Source organism: Nanorana parkeri, unplaced genomic scaffold (genome assembly GCF_000935625.1).
Source record: "Nanorana parkeri isolate BGI_ZX_2015 unplaced genomic scaffold, ASM93562v1 scaffold432, whole genome shotgun sequence".
Taxonomy (NCBI): domain Eukaryota; kingdom Metazoa; phylum Chordata; class Amphibia; order Anura; family Dicroglossidae; genus Nanorana; species Nanorana parkeri.
This window is the reverse complement of record NW_017306700.1, coordinates 51,599-69,379: the sequence shown is the minus strand read 5'-3', so window position 1 is coordinate 69,379 and position 17,781 is coordinate 51,599. Positions and strand designations below refer to the sequence as shown.

Genomic DNA, 17,781 nt, shown 5'->3' with positions numbered 1-17,781 from the left:
TATATATATACACAAAACAATTTTAATCAACCAAAAATTACAGAACTAACCTGTCGCGGCCCAACCTTAGCATTGTGATTGCCCCCAAATTTTTCATTGAAACGTTCTGTAATTTTTCACTTAAAACAAGTAATGCATAATACTTGATTCTTAAAGTTAAATATACTCTGTGCATTCTGGCTATTGGCTCATCCTTAACCAATAAATGTGCAGGGCAGCGTGCCATGGAGCTGAACCAGTCAGTCAAACCACAGGGCTGTGCCATTCACAGCTTGGCAGCGCACTACACAAGTTGCACAGCAGGTTGGAAAAGGAGGCTTGCGGCGAGCCCGGAGTCGCAGGAGTTAAACGCCGTGTGCTTAGGAATGATATCATTGCAGAGATTGGACAGGTCCCTGCTTGCACAGTTTTATGAAGAGAATTATACCTTTCTATGGTTTTGCGCCTTGTTATACAAAGCTTGTAAAACATTTGCAAATGAAATATAAAGTATTGCAATCGGAGAAAGCAGGCTGCATGCTCTCACTTTGCCAGCACTCTGTGAAGTGTGTGTTCTGGTCAGCTTTCAGGAATGGTGCTGCAGCTAGCGAAGTAGTTAATAGAGCACCTTTCCAGCACACTGTAGCAGATTGTCAGAACAAGGGTACAGTGTGCTGGAAAGGTGCTGAGGTTTCAGGCTCAGAGATGTAATCTGTCGCTGGCCTCAGTTACAAGCACGGTACAGGGATTGCTCGCTATTTGTTGAATGTAAAAAAGAAAGTTAATATGTGACTCATATCTTGCCTTGCTAGCCAAAGATGACTTAATGTGAGAAACAATGACAACTTGCTCGTTGAATGGCTTGGCACTTAGGCTAAAAATAGCAAATACTGATTACCATTTCTAAGTTGTGTCCCATTTAAACTGTGCAGCAGATTGAAAGTTGTTCTTTTGTACGTTCTTCTGTGCAGGATTGGGAAACACACGGAAAAAGAGATTTGTTTCCAGCCCACGCTATGTTGAAACCATGCTGGTAGCAGACCAATCAATGGCTGAATTTCACGGGAGCAACCTTAAGCACTACCTCCTCACCCTGATGTCAGTGGCAGCAAAGCTTTACAAGCATCCCAGCATCCGAAACTCCATCAGCCTAGTGGTGGTGAAGATCCTCGTCATCTACGATGAACAGAAAGGACCTGAGGTCTCAACCAATGCCGCCTTGACTTTGAGGAACTTCTGCAGCTGGCAGAAGCAGCATAACCCACCCAGTGATCGGCATGCAGAACATTACGATACAGCCATTCTGTTTACGAGACAAGTAAGTCAAGTTTATGTCTGTCTAAGCTTCCATAAATGTCTCTGATATGCAATTGCAGCCCAGAATGTTTCTAGCTGTGATAAGTCAGTGTGATGTTTTTATAAATAAGTCCAACTCCAAAGTGGAAAAAACGTTTCCTAGGATCTCAAACGTTTATGCTCTCGTTTGAGCCAGGGACAGGAGCCAAAGTTAAATGCTTACTGCCAAAGTTTTGTCCTTGAGCTAATTAATATTGAAACTGTTTTGTTTTCTAGGACCTTTGCGGAGCTCAGACATGCGATACCCTGGGTATGGCTGATGTTGGAACGGTTTGCGATCCCAGTCGCAGTTGCTCTATCATCGAAGATGACGGCTTGCAAGCAGCTTTTACAACGGCCCATGAACTAGGTAGGATTCACTGACTTAATATAAGATGGTTGGGGCTTGCTGACATGCTAGGATATAAGTTATGCTCAAACATAAACGTCTCCGGAAGGAACTTAAGATTTGTTTAGACACAGCAGATGGTCAGGAGATGTTTACGACACCCTTGCCACAAAGGAACCTGGAAAGGAATGCATTTTGAAGTGCTAAACTTTTATGATAAGGAAATACTTGAATGCTTGGGAAGTTTGCAAAATGCTTAATATTGTCTTGATTAGCGGAAGACTGCCCTCAAGTGCATTGTGAAGTTTAGAGAAGGGTTGTAAAGTACACTTCAAACTGTGAATTTTTCCAATTCATGAAGAAATCAAACCCCCCTCCTGCATTTTTCTATAACGGAAAATGTCTGTTTTCAGGTCATGTATTTAACATGCCACATGATGATGCAAAGCACTGCTCCAGCTACAATGCCGATGATAAGAATTCACATATGATGGCTTCAATGCTCTCCAATCTGGACAGGCAGGAACCATGGTCTCTATGCAGTGCATACATGATCACATCTTTCTTGGACAACGGTCATGGTAAGTGTGTGTGTAATGTTACAGTACAACAATTTTGTAATATACGTTTTGAAGTCGCACTACAGGATACGGAGGGCAGTAAATCAAGTATCAAAACGATGAGGGTATTTTTTGAAGGCTTCTTATACCTTCCAAAGGTTGGGTAGCATCATGATTGCTTTAGCTGCTTCGGTGACCTAGCTTCTAGGATATGTACAGTGCTGACATCACCTTCCCCTGTTGGTCTATAAAGTAAAAACTTTGTAAGTAGAATCATGATAAAGGTAGTTCATCCAAATATGCTAGCTATCCGAATCTTGTTGGCAGCTATAACTTCAGAAGAGCTTGTGGGGAAAGTAAAAGTGCCATTTTAATCTTACTGAGAGTTACTCCCCTTTAAATTATGTCCAAGGCACAATTTGATTGGGCACATAGTCAGGCAAGATGTTGCAAGTTGTGGGAGCATGCTCTCTGAAAACATTTGCTGTAGTCTAATTTTCTTCTTTTTTTTTTTATTTATTTAATTAGGAGAGTGCTTATTGGACAAGCCAAGCCGACCCATCCAGCTCCCACCAGATCTCCCTGGAACGCTTTATGATGCCAATAAGCAGTGCCAATTTACATTTGGAGAAGACTCCAGACATTGTCCAGATGCCGCCAGTACGTGTACGACCTTGTGGTGCACTGGAGTCTCCGGGGGGCTGCTCGTATGCCAAACTAAACACTTCCCCTGGGCCGATGGAACCAGTTGTGGAGTAGGGAAATGGTGTCTTAATGGGAAGTGCATTCAGCAGATGGACAAGAAGCATTATGAGGTATGATTCCAACGTCTCTATCATTCTTTTCAGTTTGTATTAGAAAATCAGAGTTTGTGTTGGATCACTCCACTACATCCAAAAATGATGATGGGGCAATTTCTTTATTTGGCCCTGGGGCAGCTTCCTTATTTATTAGAATATCTAACTCACTTGATCAAAATTACACAAGCTTTAGAAGATATAACTTGCAATTTAAATGCTTTAACCTGCAAACTCAAGCTTGCCATGTTTAGAGATGTTCCAGTGCAGCTTTTACTTTTTACTGTCATGGTTTATTCTAGTTTGATATCTAAATGCCAGTTTGTTCAGTTATTAGTGACTTGGTGGTTAACACTGCTACCTTGTAGCAGTAGGGTGCTCAGTTCTAATCCCAACGAGGACACTACCTGCATGGAGTTTGCATGTTCTCCGTGTGCTTGAGTGGTTTCCTCCAGGTACTCTGGTTCCTCTCACACTCCAAAGGAATGCTGGAAGGTTTAATTGGCTTTTATCTATATGTACCCAAGTATGTATGCATGTGAGATAGGGACCTTAGATTAAGGTCAGAGACCCATGTGCATGCACAATGCTGCATACATTGTCAGAACTATATAAATGCCTGTAATAGATAAATATACTTTAGATGCAATGTCACCTCTGGTGAACAATTGTGTTTTATATTAGGAGATGTTGATGGTGAGATACATGTCTGCTTAACAAGAGGGTATTTTAGCATTTAGCCACATTAGATAGTAGTTTACTGCAGCAACATTTTAGTTTTCCATTCCGAAAAGTCTACTTGCTTCATCCAAAAAATTCTGTGTTTTTTCAATAGTTTTTTCAATAGTTTTTGTGTTTTGTGTAGCTAAAGATACTTAATGCTCCTTTTTTTTGTATAATTACAGACTCCTGTGCATGGTGGTTGGGGAGCATGGAGACCATGGGGAGAGTGTTCCAGAACTTGTGGTGGTGGAGTCCAGTATTCAGTACGGGAGTGTGACAACCCAGTGCCAAAAGATGGAGGCAAATACTGTGAAGGGAAAAGAGTTCAGTACCGCTCATGCAATACCGATGAATGCCCTGAAAATAATGGTAAGTGACTATTATGGTTTACATTTACATCTGAGTCTTGTTTATAGTGGCAAATCATAGTTATAATTTGCATATCCTGATTTGTCTTGTGTATTCTCCTCAGGCAAGACTTTCCGTGAAGAGCAGTGTGAAGCCCATAATGACATCTCCAAGTCTGCCATACACAATGATGGTAATGTTTAAAGCTGAACTGTAGGCAAGAATGAGACATACTCTGCCATATGCCTCCCTAGAGTTTTCAAAAGACCCTTTAACGGATGCCTTTTATATTTTAATTTTTCTCTGGGCTACCATCCTCTACACAGAATTGAATCTTTGTTAGAACATGGCACTCTTGCCAAGGGTTGTGCAGACTGCCTCATGTCTGCAAATTAAGATTCCCAGCAGCTGCTGTAGGAAGTCATTATGTCGGCTGCTTTGGAGGATTATGCCCTGTCATCACCCAGTTTTACCATCAGTAAGGGAGCGTTGAGGGAATATAAAAGTTGTGACAGGATAATGCTGAGAGCTCTGCCTGAATACATGAGGGGTGGTAGGTTCACTTGGCACATAAGAGAGAAGCTGCAATTACTGGTCTCTTAAAAGAAGCTGCAGGGTAGCAAACTATTCAGTCCCATTATAAGCCCTTTGTTCATTCAGGACACATGTATTGGTGGTTATATCCATCATTCCAGTACTTTAGAAAGTCTCTGACTCTTTTCTGAATTTGAACTTTAAAGGTTATCAAGATAAATTGCAGGTTCTTGCTTTTGAAGCCCCACTAAGCTCATATTTTGCCAGTAACTTCTTTTGTATACTTTGTAAATCACTGATGGTTGGACCTAATTTTTTTTTTTTTGCTGCCTTAATACAGGTTGCCGATGGCACTCCGTGTAGCCCCGACTCCACCTCTATCTGCATCCAGGGTCAATGCGTCAAGGCTGGCTGTGATAGAGTTATCGGGTCCAGCAAGAAGTTTGACAAGTGTGGCATCTGCGGTGGAAATGGTTCTACCTGTAAGAAAGTCTCTGGAACCTTCACCAAAGCAAGGTATGTTGCAACACTATTTTTGCATTTTTATCCACTTAGCTTCTCGTCATCCTTCACCCTTCAAAGTTAATGAGTTGCTTAGGCCTTTGTAAGATCATAAATAATGCACTCACTGAAAAAAATGTCAGTGTTTTAATTCATCAGCAGGGCATTACATCAAACGAAAGGGTGGTGTGTTTTTGACACGTTTACAGTTTAACTAATTCAAAGGACAAAAGTCCAGTTAATCTGTTACTATTTAAAATTGCAACCATACCAGATCCATCAAGTTTAAAAAACAGCCAGTTAAAAAATACGTACACCACCATAAATGTGTTGCTGTAGGCACCCTCTGCCCCTTTTCATTCCCTTTCCTGTGATGTTGGGCGCCATATTTGCCTCTGCCAATGCAACCCACCGATGACAAAATAGCAAATGCACATACAGCTCAATAAAGCCCAATCATCTTTTACTTGAGGACTCAGAGGTGTTCAGAGTTAGAATAGTGGGGCTTATTGGCATCTAAAGGGGTTCTGGTAATACAATAAATCCAAGGAAAGTGGTCAGTTATATGTAACCATTAAGATCTAACTGATATCTTTATGCATTTTTATTTTTGGGACTAAGGTTCTGCTTAAATCTTGGTCTAGGTGCGGATTTAAATGTTGAAGGCAATTAAATCTGATTTAAAACATAAAATGTAACTTAAAGAATATGTAAATATACATGTAGAGGAAAATCTATTGTAAAGGAATTAGGACAAAAATTCTCCAAAGTCTCTCATCTGATACTAGACAGAAAAGAATTGTATTGTGTTTTTTTAGATTTGTTTTTTATTTTTGTGTGTCAAAATTCATTAATTATATTGTGTAATTTGGATTTTTACAGACCCGGGTACTACGACGTTGTCACAATTCCTGCAGGAGCGACAAACATTGAGATCAAACAACGTAACAACAGGGGATCTATGCATGACGGCAGCTTTTTGGCAATCAAGGCCGCCGATGGAACTTACATCCTGAATGGAGATTACACATTGTCCACACTGGAACTAGACCTCTCTTACAATGGCAACTTCTTGACCTACAGTGGTTCCACTGCATCTTTAGAAAGAATCCGAAGCTACAAGCCTTTGAAAGAACCGATCACCATACAGGCCCTCACGGTGGGAGAATCTCAACGCCTGAAAATCAAGTACATTTATTTTGTCAAGAAAGCAGCTCAACCAGAAAAGACCTTGAACAAAAAGAAAGAGTCCTTTAACGCTATTAAAGAGACCATTCTGTCTGAATGGGTCATTAAGGAGTGGGGTGAATGCTCAAAGACTTGTGGATTAGGCTGGCAGAGAAGATCAGTCGAGTGCAAAGACTTGAGGGGTCAACCTTCAAAAGACTGCGCTAACGAACTAAAGCCAGATGATATTAGGCCATGTGCAGACATCCCATGTCCCCAGTGGCAGTTGGGAGAATGGTCTTCTTGTTCTAAGACCTGCGGAAAGGGCTTTAGAAAGAGACTTTTAAAATGTGTCTCCTATGAAGGTAGCAACTTGCCTCAAGACAACTGTGATCCTTCAAAGAAGCCTAAACATTTAATAGACTTTTGTACTCTTTCCAACTGCAGTTAAACAGCATCCGACTCAGAACATTACTAGGTTCTATTACACAAAACTGAGCATGCTGAAAGCAGAGGGGTCAGGTAGAACATGTTTGGCCAATGTGCAAGGTGAGAGGATGGAAAGTTTATTGAGAAGGAACAGTGCAGATAACTGCCTGTTGGATTGGATCATCAGGTTGAACAGCACATGTAGGTTTGAACGAAGGGCAAATCAGTGTCACTAAACCCTTCATCACTAGGACCCCTGAGGCATTGTCTGTTTTTCAAACCTTTGCGTCTGTTACAGGTTAGTTACAGCTAACTGGCAGCCATGTTGGTTGTTGACACAGGTCTGAACAAGCTCCTGGAGCCAAATAGCCAATGCACCTAAAAATTATTAGTTCTTTATTTCTGAGTTGTGTGTTTTTTTTGGCTCCAAGATTGGACTGACCGGCTCCTGAATTTTACATGTATTCATCTAATCCTGTAGCTGACAAATCTTGGGCTTCTTACAGACTGTAAGCCGGTGTTTGCTGGCCTTTTGCTATAGGGGTATTCAGATCTGTTCTTGAATATTGTCCATAGTGGGGTTAACCTACCTCAGTCAAGAAGGGTAAATTCAGGAGCTGAAAAGGATCTTTAGTAAAATAACAATGGCTGCTATGGTGTCACAGTATATATATATATTTTTTATAAAGAAATAAAGCCATATTCTTATTCATGTGGGATGTGCAGATTACTTGGACCAATACATTTTGGGCTATATTGCAGCCTGCTAATATAGTATAGAGATACAAGAATGATACAATATGTATATTGTCCTTCAGAGTTGACTGTTAGCAACCAGATGGGCAGCATTAAGGAGCATGTTCACATGAACTGACATTTCAGTCTTTTGGTGCTGCCATCAAGTTAAAACACCCACAAACTTCTTTTTTGGGCTATTGGTGGTAAGATTACCTGTACCTGAATTCTCGTCTTCACCTTTTGAAGCCTCTACAAAAGGATTCTCGCTCTTACTGCTGGTTCCTTTACATCTAGGAAAAAAGCAGATGGAAGAGCGAGACTCCCATCTTTGGCTGCATAATGGCCTCAATCAGACCCAAACAGGAATCTCTATTAGAAATATAAGATGTTAGTGGGTAATTCAAAAATCAGGGGTCCACCAGTTACCGAAATATCAGTTCTGTTTGGCCTAAACCCCTATTATAATCCATCTGGTTGTAAATAGTTTTCTTAAGGAAGCCAATTACGTCAACAAGGTTTGGGAGGGAGAGGTCTAAATTTAGGCCAGTATAGAGCATAGAATTATTCTTCTATATGCTGAATAGAGATTTAAACAGGAATTTCTATATGTTCCATATTTCAAGTGATGCAATATGGAAGTATATTTGATTGACAGTCCTGGGGATAGCAGGTCCATCCACAGCTGTTGGCCAGCCGCTTTGTGTCACTTACCTAGGTGAGGTTGGAGAATATGACTTTTAATGTGTATATACACCAAGTATACTTCATAAGTATTTGCGTCTGCCTCTTCTATGAAGGGATTGTTTCAATGTCATATCATATACCTATTTATTTTTGTACATCAAGTCCGATTATATATTAAGTTATCGCTTTCTATAACAAAGAAAAGAGTATTTATGCTGTATTGTATGTTACTAGAATTATTAAAAGAACACAGTGACATTCCTTGACTATCTTGTTTGCTGTCTTGATTTTGCACGATAAAATTATAGTAAATATGTCAGCCTTTGGCAGGGTCTCTTTATGAGTTTGCATAGCATGGACATTGCGGTCTGTGTATTTGTGTACTCTCTCTTTGCTTTAGTAAGAGAGGGAACAATAAAACACTCAGCCAAATCAATCTGAGGTGTATGAAACAGCTGCTCTATTGTGCAAGACAACCATCGGGTGGGGATGATGCTGGATGTACATATGGCGAATTTTAGTGTGCCATCAGTCACTTTTGACCAGCTTTCTATTGCCCAAACAAGTATTTAGAGCAAACTTCCACATTTTCACAGTTTTCATAAAAACTGTTGGTGTTCGGTTGCATTATCTTGTAAGAAGGTTTTTACGCACAAAGCTGGTTTAAAGTGGTTAGAATTTTATGAAAATTGTTGTATGTTTATGGCCAACGTGAAGGTAACTCACAGGTAGAAAAAATAGAATTGGTGATTCCATTTATAAAAGGAGGGTACATGTTGGATCAACTAACTTCAGATCAACAACCGTGATAATGAGTAACAACCATTTAAAGGGTCCACTGAAAAGGTCTATTACACCAATGTGTAGATGTTGAGGGGATGCATCCATCACTGCCTATTTAAGGCAGAGTCCTCCTTTTGCACTTACACTGATGAAAAATGTTCATATGTTATATTTTGTGCATTGGAGACTGAAAAGCATTGCAACTGTGATCAGTGCATAGCAGGTGCAGACACTTCCTCCAATCCCACGTCCCTACAGACCTACTGCGATGGTGCTGGCCTGCGTGCTCTGCCACCACAGTCACACCTATTTCAAACTGTGACAGGACACTCAAAGGAGAAGTGCCCCACATTCAGGTAAGTGGGAGGTAGGGAATGGTTTGGGGGTGGGGAATGTGACCATGCATAATGGTACACCTTAAATATGGGTGTACCATGAAATGTGGCCTGAAAGTTTTAAATATCCTTTAAAGAGAAGGTTCTCTTGACACCCATCCACCTTCTGATATTCACTTCTGCCATGTCCCCTTGGAGTTCCATTAATCAGTTGGAGCCCTGAAAAATACCACTGCGTCTTCCGACTTTCTCCCATCCCTGCCCGGAAACAGCGTTCGAGTAACCAATCAACAGGCCTGAACACCGGCAACTGGAGATGAGGAGAGGGTCATTAACCCTCTGTAACCTCCAAGACAGACTTACACTTAAGGGTTCCGACCAGGGCCATCTGTATAATGAGGCAGCCTAAGGTTGTTGCCTCAGGTGGCATTTCTTTGGGTCAAGTGGGGGGGGGGGGGGGAGCAGCAGGCAGAGCTGCATGTTTGCAGTGTGCATGTTGCCCTCTTTCTGGCCAGAGTGTCCAAGGTTGCCAGGGCAATACACATCTCCCCGCCCAGCTCTTAGCAGTCTGGCATGCTCTGGCCAGCATCCCGTCCAACTTTTGGCAACAAGTCATGTCACTGGTTGCCAGAAGCTGGGTGGGACACCAGCCAGAACATGCAGAGGGTGGCAATACCAGCATCCCAATCCCCCAGCTGTGTGCACCACCAGCACCCACAAGAGGCAATAAGGCTAGGGGCACCCCTGGTTCTGACAGATGAACAGAGTGGCAGCAAAATGTTGTAGGGGGGCAGGAGTTGTCCTGTCAAGAGAACCTGCCCTCTTTAGGGGAATATTGAAACAAAGCATATTTGTTTCAATTCTCAGCTCTACCAGAATTGCCACCGTGTCTCCGTAGTAGTTGGAATTGTTCACTCCCGTTAAAGAGAGTGAAGCCCCCTCATATTGGCGGGTGTGCAGACCAGAGATGTATATTCTGCAATGCTTTACAGAGTACCTACAACCAATTACATAAGGAGCTTATAGTCTTATACCAATCAGATACGTGCTGGGGCCAATATTGGATAGAAGCCAATTCACCTATAAGCATACTTTGGGATCAGGGGCAGACATATCATTGGTGCAGACTGTACAGCTGCACAAAGGCCCCTTGGGACTAGGGGGACCATTTGAAAACAACATGGGTCAGGTGGATGCTGGGCCCCTTTTCTTTTTTCATGTCGAACTGAATTTTCTTTTTAAACCATATGGAGTGGTATTATCCATCAACGTATTTCAAGGGTTTATTTTAGGAAACAGTTTCTTTTTTTTTTTTAAGGAAACATAGATACACTCGGTCATGCAGGACAGGGAAGGAAATAAGGAAACGGGCAAGGTTTAGCTCAAAACACAACCACAGTTTTAGAGAACGCATGAGGATTCGGAGTGACTCTAAACATGGAGAACCTGGGGCAACGGTGCAGGAAACAAAGTACCGGACTATCCAAACATTAAACAATGAAGGGGCACATTACATCCATCCAATGGGACCATAGTGACTCATATTTGCACATTGCATTACACAAGAAATAGGTTTGTCTTAAAATTAGATGCATCTCTTCAGTCCAGCTCTCCGCTCCTTCACAGTGGGCGGGTTCACAGAGACCCATTTTACAGTTATCATGCGGGCACCAAAAAGTGACCTAGTGATCGTCAAGGATGAATGGTCATCAATAAAAGAGGGGACAAAATAACCTAATATTCAGGTAAGAGGACCAACTTTTAAATAAAAACCATAACTCCTTCCAAGAACCAACCCACTCCTCCTGAGAGAAGTACTGAGGCAGGGTCCCGTGATATTTTCAGAAAGCTATGTACAACACCCTGCCGGCCCGTCCCACCAGCCATGATCTCCCTCCATTGCCTAGAGAAGCACTTGATGACATTACTGGGTCTCAAACAAGGTATGTAATGAAAATGGGAAGTTTTATTATCTTAAAATTTTATTATCAACATTTTATTGAGGAACCAAGGAAAGCAAAATATAAAAAGATTAAACTTCAGTTCACCTGTTATTACAATATCCGTAAAAAAACTAACATTCCATTCATAATGTACATATTTGAAGAAGTTATTTTTCATGTTTTGGAACTGATGTATATTTTTGCATCTTGATATATAAAATGAAAAGGTTTGTTCTCATTTAATAGATAACTCAGGCTGGAAGGCAGGGTAGGCCTAGTAAAATACTTACATCAGAGCTGTAAGTAGCGGGCCCAGCCAAGCTCCAACTTCAAATGATGTGTACTGGAACCGCAGCACCAGGGACTAGGACAGCGATGTCAGAGTCTTCAGTAAAGGTTGAAGTCTGCTGAAATGGATGCCAACAATGCAGAGCTGCTGCAGGTCACATGACCTAACATGCCATCTTCAGGTGACATGACCCAACATGCTATATTGCGGTCACATGACCCATAACTGCTGCAGGTAAGATTGATTGATGATTTCAGTCAATGGAACCTCTGCTTACCTCCTAAAATGCTTCAGTTTAGTCTGTGAAGGTTCTCATTCATTCAGGTCATGGTATATCTGTAAAAAATAAGGCAAGGCAACTGGACTTGCTGTATTTTTCTTGAAGACGTTTCACTGGTCATCCAACCAGCTTTCTCAATTCTGAATGACTTCTACAAAATAAAGAAGAATGGAGCCCCCTCATATTGGTGAGGCAGACCACAGATGTATATTCTGCAATGCTTTACAGAGTACCTACAATCAATTACATAAGGAGCTTATAGTCTTATACCAGTCAGATACGTGCTGGGGCCAATATTGGATAGAAGCCAATTCACCTATAAGCATACTTTGGGATCAGGGGCAGACATATCATTGGTGCAGACTGTACAGCTGTACAAAGGCCCCTTGGGACTGGGGGCCCATTTGAACTAAATGTGGGCCAGGTGGATGCTGGGCCCCTTTTCTTTTTTCATGTCAAACTGAATTTTCTTTTGAAACCACATGGAGTGGTATTATCCATCAACGTATTTCAAGGGTTTCTTTTAGGAAACAGTTTCTTTTTTTAAGATGAAAAAAGAAACATAGAGACACTCGGTCATGCAGGACCGGGAAGGAAATGAAAGAGGCCATTTATGTAAAAATGGAGAAGCCAAGCTTGAATAGAGGGGGGGGGGGGGGAGACATCTATTGTCAGCCACATACAATGCTGTTTTAACACCTCTCTCTGGGCAGGTTAATAACACCCCCTAGACTCCAATTATGCAAATACAAATCAACACCTGGTTGTGACTAACAGATTATGTGGATTGGAGCAACATTCACCATATTTATTCCCAGATAATTTTTTGTACAACTCATTCTGAAGTGAAAAAGCTGGTCGGATGTCCAGTGAAACGTCTTCATAAAACTACAGCAAGTCCAGTTGCCTTGACTTATTTTCTTCAGTTTAGGCTCCCATAGAGCTGAGCCTTTGGTCAACTGAGAATCTTTGATTGGCTGAGTGCCAGTTTAACATGCCATGTTTAATAAAACCCATTCATGACTGAAACCTGCAGGCTGCCATTCTATAGTTACACCGGTTGGCAAAAAAAATGTCCTAACCTCATCACAACCCTAAAATGTGGTTGATTCTCAGGAACACAAAAAAAGAAAACACCTGGTAAAGACGGGTCCAAGTTGATCCAACAGAAAAGAATCCTTTTTGATCCCCAAAGGAAATCAGATACTTATCAGGTCAACATTCTACCTTTTTTTTATTGCTTTCCAATTAATTTACTATACCGGCAGTGGCGGATCCAGGGGAGGGGCAAAGGGGCACGTGACACACCGCCCCCGAGATAGATCCGCTCCCTTCCTCTCCCCACCTGCGGTAGTAGTGACACAAGTACATCCCCGCACAGCCGCCGGGGCATACAGCCGTCACTGTCACAGAGTTACTGCGGTTCAGTGTAAAAAATGGCACACTTGGAGACTGTAACCGGTGCTATTCAGTATTGCTGACTTGATGTATAATGTATAGCTGGTGGTATTCTGCAGTCCTGTATAATGATTATACAGCAATGCAGAATACCACCAGCTATACAGGACTACAAATTCCAGCAATACATTATACAAAGCTGGGGTGGCGGATCCGGGGATCTCCCCCTGATAAAATTATCACTCCCTCCGCCGCTCTGCTGGGCCCAGCCGGCCGCACCGATCAATCAGGACCCAAAGCAGAGGCTGCACTGTAGTCAGGCAAATTAGGCGGCCGCCTCAGCCCATGCTGGAGCTTTGCAGCTGCCTAATTTGTGTACAGACCGCCCAAGGCTGGCAGCGGTGGAAACATCCCAGAAGGAGAGGCCAGGTGAGTGTGCTGTACCCCGGGTGGATAGGGGGAGAGCCGGGGGGCAGTGGACACAGAGGTGGTGAGAGAGGAAAGGGGTGACACAGTAGCAGTGGAAGGGCTGTGGAAGAGCCAAAATGGGGGGGGGGCTTATTTCGGGCGATTGAACTGTGGGTGGGAAGTGTGTTTGGCGTGCCATTCAAATGAATGGCAGCACAACGCACCTCCCACATCAGAATGCGTAGTAGGTGGAATTGCATGGTACAGTGCATTAATCACACAGGACTGTTCGATTAACACACTGTACTAGTGTGAATGGGCCCTCAAAAACACTGATATACATACACAACTATAGACACAATCTCACACACAGCCACACACACTCCCAAAAAAATTAATCCATATGTGCATTGCTTGTACAGCTCCCTTGCTCCATGAGCAAGAACATGACGCCGCTCCGGTCCAGGCACCTCTACAGGACATGCAAGGGAGCTGTAAGCAATGCATGTAAGGATGGAGCACCGTCACTGCCATAGCTACAGCTCACTCCACCTCAAGCTGACATTTGGTGCCAAGCAGCATATGAATGGCTGCTTGACGCGAGAACTGACAGTGCTGCGCTAGGTGTGGAAGGAACGCAGTGGCTCACTGAACATGAGGTCGCGACCCACTTTTGGGTCACGACCCACCAGTTGAGAACCAAGGGTCTAGACAGCATCACTCCTGCAGACTTCCTCCTCGCTGGACAAACTGGAACCGCTGGACTGGTTCCAGGTTGTCCAACATTATCATGTACAATGCAGGACCACATTGTGCATAAGGACACCAAAGGCCCGTCCACATCCATAGAGCATCAGATTGCAGAGAAGAGCTCCAGCTGCGAGGAAAAAAAAGGTAAGTACCTGTGCTTATTCTGTTCCCTTAGACAAAATGAGCATTTTCCTTTCCAGTGGGTTGGGAGTGGGGAGCACAGTGCAAGGGTTTATTTCCAAACAAGTGGACCGAATCTCAGACACACTTCAAATTTGGGCCGGTTCTTGATGAACTGGCTAAAAATTGCTGCATGGATGCTGTTGCCGGCACCTTTCCGCCCGGCTTCCCTCTATCAGCTGATCGAAGGAGCTGGTTGGAAAATTCTCGGCAATCAGCAGCGAGCTCCATTCACCGGTGGTCGCTGTCAGAACACTAGGGGATTGCTTGGTCAACGCACGTAAGCGCTGATGGAGGAATCTGCTTTATTTTTTTTATTCCGCGGGTTGAACAAGAAAAATAGAACCGTGTAAACCCAACGTTAGTTTCATTCAGCTACTAACATAATTAAAGCTAAACACCAGGCAAACAGCCAAATACACTTTGGAGAGGAGGATTGGAGAGGGGGTTCCCCCTCCCCTCTCCAATCCTCCAGCGCTGAGTAGAGGAACGAACGGAGAAGGGGGCGGGCACAGCTGGGTCTGCCTCTAGATAGGTAGAGCCAGCTGTCACTCACACAGCTGGGAGGATCTCGACAGCATTGTCGGGATCCGTCCCAGCTGTGGCGCTCTCAGTATATTGCGGGCAATAGCTCGCTATATACTGAGGTTTGGGCCATGGGAGGAGGTTAGTATGAGTCCTCCCATGACCCTGAAGAGAACTATGGGGAGAAACACTTACCTCATAGTTCTCCTTTAAGGCACTCCATTCATAAAGCATAGGCAGCCAACACACCCCAACTGATACAAAAAATGCACATGACCTTTTTTTTTTAGCCATGCATTGTGGACAATGGATTGATTGGCTCCTAGCCCTGTCCTTCCCTCTCCCAGTCTGAGTCCTGCTGTATAGTATAGTCAGTGCCTTAGCTATGTCAGCCTGCAACCAAAAGCCCATTGCTTAATGCAGTTACTGGCAGGATTACCAGCCTATACATCCTACTAAAACATTCTCAAAATTCAAAAATCCTAAACAATCTACAGATACCGTTATATGCTGCCTCACATGTCTAAATGTGGATTATGGCTTTACATGCACTTTAATATGACCGTGGAGTGTGTATACAGTACATTTAATATATAATATACTGTTGGTAGGAGTTAAACTCTGACCCTAGAACTGATCACTGAGCAGGTCCGCCATACATGATATTACAGATCTCCTTTTTTATTATACTTTTTCGGGTAGATCGCCATCCTCCTTTCACACTGTATGTTCAGCAAAGCGAGAAAGCTATATAACGTGGCAAGTTCATTAAGTCAAAATTGATGTTGTGCCAGAGAAAAAAAATGCAATCCATTATGGAAAGAGTCCTGTACGGGGGCCAAATATTTGGTGTGTGTGTGTGTGCTCTGTGTGGGTAGTAAGAAGTCGAAATTACTTGGAAAAAAGTATGTCTGCTTCTAAAGAGGTCCTGTCACCAATTTTCTGCTCAGATGTAATGGGCTCATCATGCTGAACTTCTGTATAGGGTGATAACATCGTTGGGCAGGCTGCTGTAAGGGCCCATTTACACCGTGACAGTGCATGCATTTTTTGTGCATTGGGGCATGCTGTGGCAGGGTGCATTAGGAAGCTCATTTGAAATGAATAGGCTGGCAGGGATCCCAACACATAAAAGTTTAGTGTGGGTTGTATTTTTAATTTTTTTTGCAGCTTGCTGCCACTGGTGTATTTTGGTTTTGTGCCGCCCTAGGCAAGACTAATCCCCCCCCCAATCTAAATTTGCCCCATCCCTTCCTGTTTAAAACATTTTGTACAACCTGTCAGTCGATGGATACAGCGTGTTCGATGTGTCCAGCTTCTAACAAGTTGTGCTATAAGCAATGCAGAATACCAATAGCTATAGTGGACTACAAATCTCAGCAACACATTATACAGTAATGCAGAATAATATGAAGCGTCATACTCTGTGTTGCTCATAGGTGGCAGCCTGATGTCTCCAGAGTCTTAGGTAGGCTGTGTGGGCTCTCTGGTGGCTGTGCAGCATCTCAGGTGGGCTGTGTGGGGTCTTAGAAGGGCTGTGCTGTGCCTAATCAGGGGTCCGGAGGTGGGTGGCATGGTTCTATAGGAAGGAGGAGAAGGAGATGTGCGGGCCGACACCATACGCAGCGCCGTAACGTCCCCAGAAGGCTGCCGCGAGGTCCCCAGCAAGCGCGGGACCTTACGGCAGCGTATGGCCTCGATGGGAAGGGGGTTTAACACCGCGGATGTCAACTGGTTAATATGGGGGCATTTTCACGACTACTCCTGAAAATGACCAGTATCGGCACAAATACTAGTATCTGTGCAGATACCGGTAATGGTAGGTGAGGCTCAGCCTCACTGGTCTTGTGGAGGCATTTTTTGCCGACCCCTGGAAAGTGCCGCCCAAGGCAGAGGCCTTGTTTGCCTTGCGGCAGATACGCCCCTGCACGCTGCAATGCACAAGATAAACAAAAGAAATCCCACAGACATAGCCATTTAGCTGGCTTTTGTATTTCGTCAAAAAAACATTTAATCAGTTTAAGGCCCCACGCTTGCAACTGAGGCAATCTCACGAATTGATCTGTAAAGGTGCCCATACACTGCACGATTATCGTACGATAATCGTATGCGATCGGTTTTTCGTACGATAATCGAGCAGTGTGAACGGAGACGTGCGACCATTTCTACTGTACGGTCGCACGTCTTCTGTCGAATCAGCATGTTCGAAAACCAGCCGGGAATCGTACGATTCTCGGCTGGTTAGAACGGTGCTCGGAAGATAAATGCTGAACGGCCGGTGTGCGCACGCGCACACTGCCCGTTCAGCATTGCGGTCATCGGAAGCCCACCCCTCAGCGGGGCGGGCTTGCGATGATCGAGAGTGCGATCTGCCTGTCCAAGATAGGCAGATCATACGTTTTTTTAATCCCTTTACAACCATCGCAAGACTAAAGTCTTGCGATGGTTGTAGAGTGTATGGCCACCTTTAGACTCATGCATACAGTTGGTGGGACGGATGGGAAGCAATATACAAAGCATCTCAAATTGACAGCACCTGCAGCTATTTACTGCCCTTCCCAGTTACCTGTGGATTATCGCCCCTGGTTTGCATAGAGGGACGATCATCAGCAGGTAATGCCTGCATGGCAAAGTGCATACGAATAGCCAGGAATGGCTGTGGGTGCTGTCAGCTGTTATTGCTTTGTATAACGCTTCCTGCAACTGTTTGTATGTGTCTCACGGAGCAATTTGTGAGACTGCCTCA

The 17,781-nt window shown here is 43.5% G+C and overlaps 1 protein-coding gene across 1 annotated transcript in view; it reads left to right on the top strand.

The window, feature by feature from the left end:
* Positions 1–7,574, top strand: part of ADAMTS1 (ADAM metallopeptidase with thrombospondin type 1 motif 1) — an 8,986-nt gene extending 1,412 nt beyond the window's left edge. Inside the window, 9 exon segments of the mRNA XM_018560109.1 lie at positions 951–1,297; positions 1,552–1,684; positions 2,077–2,244; positions 2,752–3,038; positions 3,926–4,112; positions 4,216–4,284; positions 4,575–4,599; positions 4,878–5,141; positions 6,009–7,574. Of these exon segments, the coding sequence (XP_018415611.1) occupies positions 951–1,297; positions 1,552–1,684; positions 2,077–2,244; positions 2,752–3,038; positions 3,926–4,112; positions 4,216–4,284; positions 4,575–4,599; positions 4,878–5,141; positions 6,009–6,744 (2,216 nt within the window). The 3' untranslated portion in view covers positions 6,745–7,574.
* Positions 7,575–17,781: the final 10,207 nt, after the last annotated feature.